Source organism: Lactuca sativa, chromosome 9 (genome assembly GCF_002870075.4).
Source record: "Lactuca sativa cultivar Salinas chromosome 9, Lsat_Salinas_v11, whole genome shotgun sequence".
Lineage (NCBI taxonomy): Eukaryota > Viridiplantae > Streptophyta > Magnoliopsida > Asterales > Asteraceae > Lactuca > Lactuca sativa.
The window spans coordinates 18,008,191-18,021,470 of NC_056631.2; the positions used below are offsets into that span (position 1 = coordinate 18,008,191).

The 13,280-nt window shown below is 38.5% G+C and overlaps 1 protein-coding gene across 1 annotated transcript; it reads left to right on the plus strand.

Annotated features, from left to right (window-relative positions):
- The first annotated feature begins 348 nt into the window (after positions 1 to 348).
- LOC111908442 (uncharacterized) lies at positions 349 to 3,457 on the plus strand. The gene is made up of 6 exons (XM_023904267.3): positions 349 to 863; positions 1,441 to 1,608; positions 1,714 to 1,839; positions 1,915 to 2,094; positions 2,255 to 2,419; positions 2,934 to 3,457. The coding sequence occupies exons 1-6, from the start codon at positions 579 to 581 to the stop codon at positions 3,255 to 3,257; spliced, it is 1,248 nt and encodes a 415-aa protein (XP_023760035.1). The 5' UTR covers positions 349 to 578; the 3' UTR covers positions 3,258 to 3,457.
- Positions 3,458 to 13,280: the final 9,823 nt, after the last annotated feature.

Below are 13,280 nucleotides of genomic sequence, written 5' to 3' on the forward strand. Positions count from 1 at the left end.
TAATGATTCAAAGGATAGTACTATGATAAAGATTGACTGAGAAACAAGTGACTAAACAATTATTTAGTCCACACTTAACAAAATTGAAAAATAAGAATTTTAGTTTAGAAAAAAAAAGTAATTGTCAAAAAAAAACAAAAACTTATTGTCTTTTATATCATCTACCTCTAAAAATATATTTTATAGTATTAAAGGAAAGAAATTAATAGTTTGTTTTATTAAAGGATAATATGAAGTATGATGCATAAGTTTTTTGAAATAACCAAAATAAATTGTATATTTTTTATATTTAACCCCTAAAAAATCTTGTTTTAAATAAAAAGTGCCCGTTTTTGTAACACTCAATATATGAGTGGAAGCGGAACTGAAACCTGTTAGGAAATCGAAACGTTGACCACTTGAGAGCGATTATACTGAGGGGCTGTCGGTGGCAGAGACTTGACGGGAAAGGGAGTCGCGGAAATTGCTTCTATATCGGAGTTGTTGACCAAATACGTGTATATGCACCGGCACCTAAGTATCTGAAGCGGCGGTGACGGTGGTGGTCGTGGTGGCAGAATAACTGTGTCTGCAAGTCCATGGCGTATAGGAGACGTCAAGGATTCGCGAAGGATTCGACCTCTTCGGAAGAATTTAGAATTCCTAGCCCTGATTCTAGACGTCACAGTTCTCCGACTTCGCTAGAAGACGGTTCATCCTCATCTGCCGCCGCGTCGGCTACACCGTCTCTTGCAGCTAAAGCGATCAGAGCGTCATCCGCCAACCGTGACTCTGCGCTCTCTTCGGCTTACGGTCAACCCGCAATTTCACCAAGGACCGCCAAGTCGAATCCACTTCGATCTTCTCAGTCCTCTACTCCCAAGGTCCTCTCTTGTTCTGTACCTAATTGTATCATTTCTTGTGTGTTTTGATTTCTCTGTTTTATATGCTTTTGATAAAAAGCTTCAACTTTGATTGATATGATTTGTGCAAACAATCCTCCCATTCAAAAAGAAAGTCAAATGGGGTACTATTCAATTCCAAGATCTATGTGGATTAATAGACATGAAATTTAATTTTCACAAGTTAAATAAAACTTTATCTTCTGCTAAAAACAATAACAATCGATGAATAGAAAGAACAAATAATCATAATGGAGTGCTAAATTAAATTGCAGCTAATTCACAAAAGCTTCTTTTTGGAGTTCCCATTTACGTGTAATAAGTTAAGTTGAACCCGAGAGTTAAAGCATTACAAACAAAGTTCCATAGTAATTACTAATTAGTCTGCTTGCTTAATATCATAATTAAGAAAAAAGAAAAAGAAAAGTGCAATTAAAAACATCAAAGCAAAGAATGATGTGAAAATGTTGTTATTGTTCAACTTGAGTGTATGCATATGGTGTTTGAAGTGAACATCTTGTGTGATTTGATGAACTAACAAATGTCGATGCTGTTATAGGATGATTCCATGAAATATGACTACACATCAATGAAGAATTTGGAAAAACCCAAGCCTGGATTTTGGGGTGGTTTGGCTAGAAAAGCTAGGTCTATCATCGAAGACGATGATGAACCTCAACAATACGAAACACCGGAAAGGAGGAGGCAGCAAATGTCAGATCCCAAGGTAATTATGATTAGATAATAGATATAGAAGAAATGCTTCTAATTTTTAATGCTAAGTTGTTTATCATGATTCATACCATTATTATTATTATTATTGTCTTTTCAGAATTCTATCCAGGACCAGTTCCCAGAAAGTCATGAAAAAACAGACAATCCCGGATTCCAGAAGGGGTTAGGAGCTATAGCATCATCTCTTAATTACATTGGTGGTACAATTGGTAATGCTCTTGAGGTAAGTTTCTACTATAAATAATAATAACCCCCCATTCGAAAAATATTTAGCATCTAGCTTGTTTTTGTCTTTTAGGAGGGAAGAACAATTGTGGAGAACAAAACTGCAGACATAATTCAAGAAACACGCAAACTACACGTAAAGAAAAAGAGTGGCATCATCCCTGATCAAACTCAAACTTCAAATAAGCAGTTTCAGCCTCCTCAACCCTTGCTACAGACTGATGTAGAAATTCAACTCAAGGCATCTCGCGACGTAAGGTGGCAACCTGGTGTACCTAATCAAACAATCATTAATATGGAAATTGGAACCTGTTTTTATATACATCAAATTCAAAATTGGTTTTGGTTGGTAATAATAATATAATGTGTACTAATTAAGATACATGATATGGATTTTGGTTTTCCTCACACAGGTTTCAATGGCAATGGCTGCAAAAGCAAAGCTTCTACTTCGGGAACTCAAAACTGTCAAGGCTGATCTTGCTTTTGCAAAGGAGCGTTGTGCTCATTTAGAAGAGGAAAATAAAATACTCAGGGAGACTCGTGGAGATGGAGACAACCAGGAAGACGATGATTTGGTATGTTATGTTATGTTATGTTATGTCTGTTTGTTTTAAAAACTATAATAGAAACAAAACTTTAAGTTTGTTATTTTGTCTTTGTAATATGTGAATCGACGCATGACAACTTTACTACTTTACACTTGAAGCCAAAGTTTAATCTCTTATAGATGCTATAAATAATGATTATAAAATTTCCCACCAGAGCTCTGCATCCCCATTTGGAATGAGATCAGGCTCAGTGCATGTGAGCATGTGACTGGAATATTATATTATTAGGCATCAAATTGTCTTTTTCCTGTCCCTTGAGGATTGCACCTTGCTAAAATAAGAATGTACTTTTGTTTATTTGTTTATTGTAGCATCTTACTTTCATTTCTTTCTATTACAACAAAATTGTACTTTTACAAATCTATCTAATTAGATGGATTTTTGAAAGTGGGATCCTATAATATGGTAGATTATTCAAGTACAATAATGCCTTATTAAAAATACAATGTTGTGATTGGTATTTATATATGTATTGTTGCAGATACGGCTACAACTGGAGTCACTTTTAGCAGAGAAAGCTCGGTTGGCACAGGAGAATTCAGTGTATGCAAGGGAAAACCGGTTTCTAAGAGAGATTGTTGAATACCACCAACTCACAATGCAAGATGTTGTTTACATTGATGAAAACAATGAAGAGGTCACCCAAGTATACCAACCTCCAATCAACAATCTATCATCAACACATGATTTACAACTGCAATCAATCATAATACCAACTTTACCCTCAACACCTCCCAACACAAACTCACAGCTACAATATCTTTCTCCCAAGACTCCCTTCGCCCCGAATACTCCTTTTATGTAAATAAACCATTTTGCACCTATTTTTTTTTTTTTTCACATTTAGCCTCTTTTTTACTTTTTTTTTTTTTTTCCCTTTTGAGAAAATTTTGCTGTTTGTGAAATGTTTTTTTTTGTAAAATCGTGACTTGTTGCTATCATATCTTATTGTACGTGTAAATGTAATTTTTAGTTTTGAATCGGTTTTTTGGTATGTTTGAATCATTTTATTTTGTATTTGCTAAGGGGTATTTTAGATGTTTGACTATTGTTAAAGATTTTTGTTCAACTGTATGCAGGTGTTCGAGTGTTATCTATTTCGGAGCCAAGGTTTATATATATTTGGTCAAATATTCTATTTTTTTTTTATATAAAAACACGCATCATAAGGGTTACTAAATGAATGGAGGTGATAATTTGTAATTAGGTTAATTTGTTAAAGCTAAGGATGAAATAAGTAACATGAAATAGAAACGGGTAATAAGTTCCTAAATTATTAGTGCACGCACGCAGTATTCAAAATTGATTCATCCATAAAGTTAGATGTCATGTATTTTGTATCTTTTTACATTCACACTTTAACATATTTATTATTTATATGAAAACAGACAAACAAAAAAAGGTTGTTTGTAGGTCGATCCAACTTGACTCGACTAGTTATAACATGTTACCCATCTTATTCAACCAGTGCATTCTGTCAGCAACTGGATTTATTACTTGATGTGGTCGTGACATACAATCATTCAGCTACTGCATCTTATCACAAATTTTCATTCAGTAAGGTGGCATTATATGCGATGGTAAATCTAAATCTTGTAAACTTAGTTGATCAAAATATAGAATGCCACAATTATATAAAGATAAGTTTTAATTATTTTATAACAAAAATCAGTTAATTAGTGGTATTGAGAACGTCTTTGGATACTTTAGATGAGTGGCTTATAAAAGATGAAATAACTCAAAATGGTAAACATTTGTTTTTGTGGAGTAAATTGGGAGGTGGTGTTGGTGGTCTAAAATTGGAGGTTTGCTAGTGGTCATGATGGTGCTGGCTTTATTTCGCCAGTGTCAGAGAACAGTTCACTATGTCTAAATAAAGTGGGGGACCTTTATTCCTCATTTGATGAAGAGTGGATTACAGTTTTGGTCCCTGTTGTTTATACTTATCTGCAGTTTTAATCCAACTTTTTAGTTTTTTACATGGCTTGTCTTGTGGTTTCTAAAAGCTACACTCATGGTCCTTCCCACAACATAGTTAGAGTGCTCTGTCAAGTCCATTGTTAAAAGACTTTTTTGCATTGGGACAAAATTTGATAATTTTTATACTTCAATGATCATGTCTGAAAACTCTTTAAAAAATGAAATAAAACTCTAAATATCCCTAACCATTGTCCTCCTCTGTTTCCCCCGAAAATGCTTCCGACCAACCACTATCATTAGCGTAGCTTGGTGCTGTCGTCCACAACGGCGTTGTCGTCTATAATGGTCGAGCTGCCATAGCAACCTCCTTCCCGTTCCATTTTTATTTGTTGTTATTTGTGTCTTTCTCCCATTTTAACACATCTCCCATAGTTGGAGCAGGAGGATCTCGAATGTTCAAACTATTTCTAAAATCCAAAAACGATTGTGTAGGTCATTAGTAAAAATGGTTGCATGTTGATAAGCGGATGGAACATGTAAAACACACACATGACCAATTGCGACACGCTCCCTAACAAAATGTAAATCTATTTCCACATGTTTGGTTCTTTAGTGTTGTACTAGATTTTGTTGGTGTTAATCCAAACTTAGTCAATCACCTAATTATCCCCTAAGGGGTATTTTAGTCCTTCTTGTAGAGTTTGAATTAGTAAAGGCCAAGTAGGCCACGTTTATTTTACAGATTTTTTAGTATAGTTTAGATAGGTTTAGTTGGCTGCTGTTTTATTGCTTTGACTAGGTAGAAGTTGTTCCCTTTAAAAGTGGAGTAGGCAGCTAGATCGTGTATATATATTGTATGTTATGGTACTGAATAGCGAGAGTTTAGAAAGATGTAGCCTACGTATGTTTTGGGTTTGTTCACAGGGGCATGTTCCAACAATTGGTATCAGAGCCCTAAGATCGTGGGATCATGAAGAGGTTCTATGTGAACCGTAGTGTACAGAGAAAGTAGAAGCTCTGAGCCGAACAAAGCTCTGCGTGAGCTGAGTTCAAAACAAGAAATCTGTGTGGTTAAAACTGCATTTGTGTGATGTGTGATTGTGTTTTTTTTGAAGATCGAGTGTTGTGAGAGTTGAAGGAAAGCTGTCTACTGAATCCATGTTCTGAGTGAACCAAGAAGAAAAGGAACCTGTGTGGTGAAGCTTACCTATTTGGAGAAGCAAGTCAACGTGAGAAGGAAAAAAATATAGATCTGTGTGATCAGAAGACAAGAACTCTGCACACCTGCAAGTGTGTGGGTTGAAGAAAGAAAAAAGAGGATCAAACTAGTGTGCTGCTTGGCTGTGATGTGTTCCATTTCTACTGTGGCATTAAAGGCTTACAATGGTGTCAAACGATGAAGGTCCGGCTATGGTGGCTCGATCCCAGAGATGGCAGAAGACGGCTTTTGAGGAAGAAAACAAGCAGGCATGTTGAGAGGAACGAAAGCAGGCCGCAAGTTTGATCACTTTAATTTGGTGGAAGAATGAAAGAAAGAAGCACGACCGACTGGGAAGCTTCAAGATCGGGCGGCAACTAGACTGAAGACCACCGAAGTGTTGGAATAGTGTCTAAGGCTGTAACCATATTAGGCAAGTATTTGATCCGGTTGTGCATGGTCCTTTTGGGTTGCCTTCACCATAGCAACTTGATAGGATGATTTATTAAGAGAGAGTAAATATTATTAATATATTATGGGAATAATATAATGAATAATATATTGTTATTTGATTAATATAAGTCATAGAATTAATTAGAATTAATTTGGTGACTTAAAGAGATTAATTAAATAAAGGGGTATAAACTGTCAATTGTTTGATAGTTAAGCTTTAGACTGTAAATCCATTGGGATATGCTTTGGACGAATTTTAAGAGTGTTAGGATAGCTCAAATCGTCCAAAGGGTTATATAGGAATGGATTTGGATAGCCTTAAGAGAAGATTATCCGATTAGGGTTTAGGTTGTAACCCTTAAGGAGTCTACAAGTATAAATAGACCCTATGGCTGATGGAATTCGACACTTGACCTTAAGTAAGGAACCTCTGGTCGAAATTCCTCCCCTCTCCTCTCTCCTAAATCATTCTTCTTGCTTTGGTGTTTGTAAGCCATTAGAGGAGTGACATTTGTGACTCTAGAAGCTCCAAGACCTCAAGATCAACAAGGAACTCAAAGGTATGATTCTAGATCTGTTTCAATGTTGTTATTTAACCTAATTAGTCATTAGAAGACTTGGATTCAAAGCATGTTTATTAGAAAGCCTAGATCCGAGCATTAGGGTTTTGCATGCGCACGTAGGAAAGTTCTTATGGCTAAAACCCATCACGAAGGAGGTAAATGAGACAAATGGTTTACCTTAGAAAGAGAGACCGAGAGAAAGAGAGAAGTTTGACAGGAATAGTTTGGATTATAGGGGGAGAATGTTGTTGTTAATCCAAACTTAGTCAATCACCTAATTATCCCCTTAGGGGTATTTTAGTCCTTCTTGTAGAGTTTGAATTAGTAAAGGCCATGTAGGCCACGTTTATTTTACAGATTTTTTAGTATAGTTTAGATAGGTTTAGTTGGCCCCTGTTTTATTGCTTTGACTAGGTAGAAGCTGTTCCCTTTAAAAGTGGAGTAGGTAGCTAGATCGTGTATATATATTGTATGTTATGGTACTGAATAACGAGAGTTTAGAAAGATGTAGCCTACGAGATAACAGACAATATAACTCGAGAAGGAGATTTCTAAGCCATGCAATTTCAACAACTACCTTAGCTACCCCCAATACTCGGCTTTAGTGCTAGACCGAGAAACAACATGTTGGCGCTTGGACGGCTAGGAGACGAGATGATCGCCAAGATATACACAAAATCTAGATGTGGACCGATGAGTAGTATAGGACAACCAACCCAATCAACATCGGAATAAGAGACCAAACAATCAACGACTGAACAAATAATATGAAGACCATGCTGTTGGAATAGTGTCTAAGGCTGTAACTATATCCGGTTGTGCATGGTCCTTTTGGGTTGCCTTCACCATAGCAACTTGATAGGATGATTTATTAAGAGAGAATAAATATTATTAATATATTATGGGAATAATATGTAACGCCTGTGTTTCCGGGCTTGCCATATTTAGCAATAAAATAGTCTAGGTTAACCTTTGTAACCCGTTTTGAAATAATAAGATTGTATTATTTGAGTATTATGTGTTTTGTGCTTAATTGCTTAATTATGTGGTCTGATTAATTAAGAATAAAAATAAGCGTCAAAATTTAAGTGTAAAATGAACTTAATATCTTTGGTTAATGTTGTAATAGTCGAAACGAGGTTTCCGAATATATATAGAACGCCCAAATCTGACTTCGTATGAGGAAGTTAGGATTTATCGAAGTTCCGGCTTAGCGGTGTGCAGCCTGAAATACTCGATTTGAGATCGAGCGGTTTTTAGCCGAAACAATCTAAATGAGAATCGAAGATCTCATTGTTGGTATCGAAGCGATAAAAAGTTAGGCAAGAACGGACATCAAACGAAGAAGTTATGAAATTATAACGAAAGTTTCTGTCGCGGCCTATTAAAAATAATTAATAAAAATAAATTCGAAATTAGCCGACGGAGTCTAAACGAAAGTCGTAGAGCATGGTCTCACCTTTCCGTGGATATAAAGAACGTCGAAAACGGAGTTCGTATGAAGAAGTTATGAATTTCCGAAGTTTATTAATCATTTTGTAATTAAAATTAAATCAAAATTCGGAGGTATTATCCGAAGCCGAGTCACCCGTCTGATCCGAAGAACGCCCTGCGTACGCGAGAACGCCCCGCGTACTCCGATAGTGTCGACACTTCGGATGACGCATGCAATGACGATTTCGGAGCCCTGTACGCCCCGCGTACTCCGAGGCTCCAGCCTCTATATAAAGGATCCGAAGGCAGCCTTGATTCTTGTTCATTTTCTTCTCTTCTCTCTAGTCTTTTGCATCGTTTTTCGTGCCGAAGCTACCCCGAAGTCCCGGTATCATACTCTAGCCCCGAGGCAAGTCCCGAGACCCCGAAGATCCCGAGAAGCGCGGTTCCCGAGTCGAAGCTCTGCCCGCGAGAAGTTCGATTTTCGTGGAGATCTTCCAGATCTGCTGAGGAATACTACTCCTATAAGCCGTAGTGCTGTCCGATCATCTTCTGATCAAGTGAGTGTGTAGTTATTTCTTCTAATAAAATAATACGAAGTATTTTATATAAAAATACGTGCTATGTGTATATATATTTGGTTGTGTTATGTGTGAATGAGTATTCACTCTCTTCTATCTTATAGATCTGCTTATTTCTTTATGAGATATGTGTTATGTGTGTGTGCCTCATCTGTTATGTGACATATGTGTTGATTAAAGCATGCTATACAGGTTTTCTTTAAACTACGTATGAAAATATATATTTTATCTACTAATATGTTGGGTAGAACATGGGTAGATAGTTGGTGTGTAATAAACAGATGAGAGGCCTCGATGTTGTTGTTGTTGTTGATCTAGTTATTCAGCGGAGTATGGATAACGACCACGGACTCTTTCTAGACAGTCCAGTGGAACGCTAGCAGGTTCATAACCTGTAGGTGTTGTGAACGATGTGTTCACCGGTGTACTCTATCCCCCTCATGGTTGCCTTTAGGATATCTATTGTTGAGGAAACCCCTTCGCAGTGATGTCCGTCCCGATGAAAATCCTAGATTAGGTCCCTTGAGATAGTTGTTTTAGGGACGTAAAGTGAGGATAACGGGAATGGGTAATCGGGATAGTGATTGGTTGGTGAAATTAAATATAACTTATTTATTGTGGGTTGAAAACCCTATATGCTCACCAGGCTCCCAAGCCTGACCCACTCAGTTTTATTTGTATTACAGGAAGTGGCACAAGGGCGTAAGATGGATGGATCATCTTGTTGTTTTGTTTACAAGTCTGTATATGTATATATTTGTTGAATGACTTGTAATGTTTATCGTTTATGCTTTATGGTCTGTATCGGAACATGACATCCCGAGTTTTGATTATATAATGAAATGCATCTCTTGATGAAATGCTTTGATAAATATTATTTTATCATGTTTTGTTTTGGGAACAATTTCCGCAACTCTTTCAAATAAAAAGGATTTACTCTGAAAATATTTAAAAGCATAAATGAAAATCGGTCTTTTCTGGCCGAGATTTTGGGGATGTCACAGTTGGTATCAGAGCATTAGTTTAAGCGAACTAGGAATTTGTAGGATTTCTAGACTTAAACTTAGAATGCTAAATGGAATGATGAGATGTGTGTCTGTTGGATTTTAGACACGAGCACTAGTTTATTTTAGGAAAGTTGCCTAAAAAGCTTTATGTGCTAAATGTTATATGTTGCCATATATGATATTATTTGTTTGGATCTACGGTCTGTTGCCGACCGGATCTGGAAACCTTATGTGTGTAGGATTCTAAGCGTATGTATACGATATTAGAACTAGCATGTAATCGTTTCGGAGTGATAAGGATGATTTGAATATCTATCGTGAATGAGGATCTAATTTCACATCATTCGGTGTGTAGATCAAAATGGTGAGAACAAGGAGTGGCGTTGGAAACGCAGATGAAAACAGGAATCAACCGCCAGTGATTGAGCAAATACCTGTTGTAGCAGCAGCACCAGAACCAATAACAATGGCTGCGGTGCAAGCCATGATTCGGGCTATGCTAGCCGAACAAAGGGAGGAGATGCGACAAATGTTGCATAATAATAGGGATGAACCTGTCATACCTATTGAGGAACCTGAATTGATTCCCAAGCAATCGGAGGAAGGGAACAATAGTCGCATGGTGAGTCAAGTTGGGACTCAAGAGGAACGAAGGAACGATCCGGAAAGGAGAAACAACAAGGATGGGCGTATGTACAAGAATTTCTTGGGCGCCAAACCGCCAAGTCTTTCTGGGAGCCCAAAGCCTGTTGAGATAATGGATTGGATCTCCGAAATGGAGATGGTATTTGAAAGTTGCGACTGTAGCAACAAACAGAAGACCGTCTTTGCGGTTAGACAACTGAAGACTGGGGTCTTGAGTTGGTGGAAGTTGTTGGCAGATACTATGCCACGAGGAGAAGCCCTGAAAATGTCATGGGAGGAGTTCTTGGAACAGCTGAGGGTGCAGTATTGTTCAGAGATAGATCTGATTGATCTGAACAATGAGTTCCAAAACTTGAAGAAAGGGAAGATGAGCATAGATGACTATGCTACTGCATTTACTGAGAAGATGAAGTTGTTTCCGTACCTAGTGCCGACGGAACTCTCCAAGATTGAGAGGTTTGCTAACGGACTGCCTGCTGACTTTGGTCCGACAGTCAAAATGGCAACCACTCTGAAAACGGCTGTTCGTGCAGCTAAGAATGTGGAGGCCCAGCAGAAGGAAAAGGGTCTGGAGAGAATAGATGTTGGAGAAAAGAGGAAGTTCGATGGAACTTCAGGGTCCAACAAGAAAAACAAGTTCTCGAAGTCTGGTTCGAGGGGAGGTGGAGGTGAAGCGAAATGGTGCGACAAATGTAAGAAGAAGCATCATGGAAGATGTGAGGTGGCGAACACGTGCTACAAGTGTGGAAAGCCAGGGCACTATGCCAATGAGTGTACCCTCACAAAGAAAGTTTGCTATGGTTGTGGTGAGGAGGGTCATATGTCGAGAGACTGCCCGAAGAAGAAGGAGGCAGCTAGACCCAACATTCCGCCAAAGCCAAAGGCGAGAGCATTCCAGATGACACTGGAAGCTGCTAAAGATGAAGCTGATGTCGCTTCAGGTACCTTTCTCGTTAACGAATTGCCTGCCCAAATTTTATTTGATTCTGGAGCCAACTACTCCTTTATATCGCATGAATTTGGTAGAAAGCTAGCTTTGCCTGTTGTTAGACTAGATAATGCTTTATTAGTCGAAGTTGCTAGTGGCAAGTTTGTACCTGTTAGCTATCGCATGAAAAACATCTTAATTGATCTGAATGGGAATAAGTTCCACGAGGAATTATTGCCTATCGAACTTAATGGTTTCGACATCGTATTGGGAATGGATTGGCTTAGCGCCAACGACGCCGAAATTTTATGCAAGAAGAAAATAGTCAAAGTAAACCCGCCTGGGAAAGATTCGTTTATGGTGTATGGAGATAAACGCAGAGTGAATTCTGGAATTATTTCATTGATGAAAGCCAGAAAATGTTTGACCAAGGGGTGTACATCGTTTTTAGCATTCGTGATTGATGCTAAGAAGGAAAAGAAGGTGATGCAGAATATTCCAGTTGTGTGTGATTATCCGGAAGTATTTCCCGAAGATCTTCCTGGATTACCGCCTGATCGACAAGTGGAATTCCGTATTGACTTGTTGCCAGGAACGACGCCAATTGCAAAAGCACCTTATCGATTAGCACCGACGGAGATGAAGGAGCTAATGATGCAACTTCAGGAGTTATTGGACAACGGTTTCATTAGACCTAGTTCATCGCCCTGGGGAGCTCCGGTGTTATTTGTAAAGAAGAAAGATGGAAGTATGAGAATGTGCATCGATTACAGAGAGCTGAACAAGGCAACAATAAAGAATAGATATCCGTTGCCGAGGATTGATGACCTGTTTGATCAATTGCAAGGTTCGAGCTATTTCTCGAAGATCGATCTTAGGTCAGGATATCATCAGCTAAAAGTAAGAGAGCAAGATATCGAGAAGACTGCATTCAGAACTAGATATGGACACTACGAGTTCTTGGTTATGTCGTTTGGACTAACCAATGCTCCAGCAGCGTTCATGGATTTGATGAATAGGGTTTGTAACCCGTTCCTTGATAAATCCGTGATAGTTTTCATAGACGACATTCTGATTTACTCGAAAAGCCAGGAGGAGCATGGCAGACACTTGCGAGAAGTGTTAGAAGTCTTGAAGAAGGAGAAGCTGTATGCTAAGTTCTCCAAATGTGATTTTTGGATTCGTGAAGTCCAATTCTTGGGTCACGTGGTCAACCAAGAAGGGATAATGGTTGATCCAGCGAAGATCGAAGCTGTGACGAAGTGGGAACAACCGAAAAGTCCCACGGAGATTCGAAGCTTTTTAGGATTAGCTGGATATTACCGAAGGTTTATCCAAGGCTTTTCTTCGATCGCTAGTCCATTGTCAGCTTTGACCCACAAAGGAGCTACTTATGCTTGGGGTGAGAAGCATAAGGAAGCATTTGAGAAGCTAAAGGAGAAGCTATGCGAGGCACCGATACTTTCTCTACCCGATGGAGTTGAAGACTTCGCTGTCTATAGCGATGCGTCTGGGGTTGGATTGGGTTGTGTTTTGACCCAAAGAGAAAAGGTGATAGCATATGCGTCTCGACAGCTGAAAGAGCATGAAAAGAACTACCCGACTCATGATTTGGAGTTGGCAGCGGTAGTTTTCGCTCTGAAAATATGGAGGCATTACCTCTATGGCACGAAGTGCAAACTTTTCACTGATCATAAGAGTCTCCAATACCTCTTTAATCAGAAAGAATTGAATATGAGGCAACGACGCTGGCTAGAATTACTTAAAGACTATGACTGCGAGATACTTTACCACCCCGGTAAAGCTAATGTTGTTGCTGATGCTCTCAGTCGGAAAGTCAATCCCGAAAGGAAAAGGCCAAGAGCGTTGAGAATTGAAGTTGTCTCAACTATTTTGGAAAGTATAAAGAAAGCTCAGAGCGAAGCTTCTGAGAAGAATGACAGTAAGGAGGAACGTTTGGGCAAAACGTTGGTGTTCGGTGTAAACAGTCATGGACTGAAGGTGTTCCAAGATCGGATTTGGATACCTAAGACAGGAGGAGTTAGAGATCTTCTGATGGAAGAAGCTCACAAGACCATGTACTCGATTCATCCGGGTAG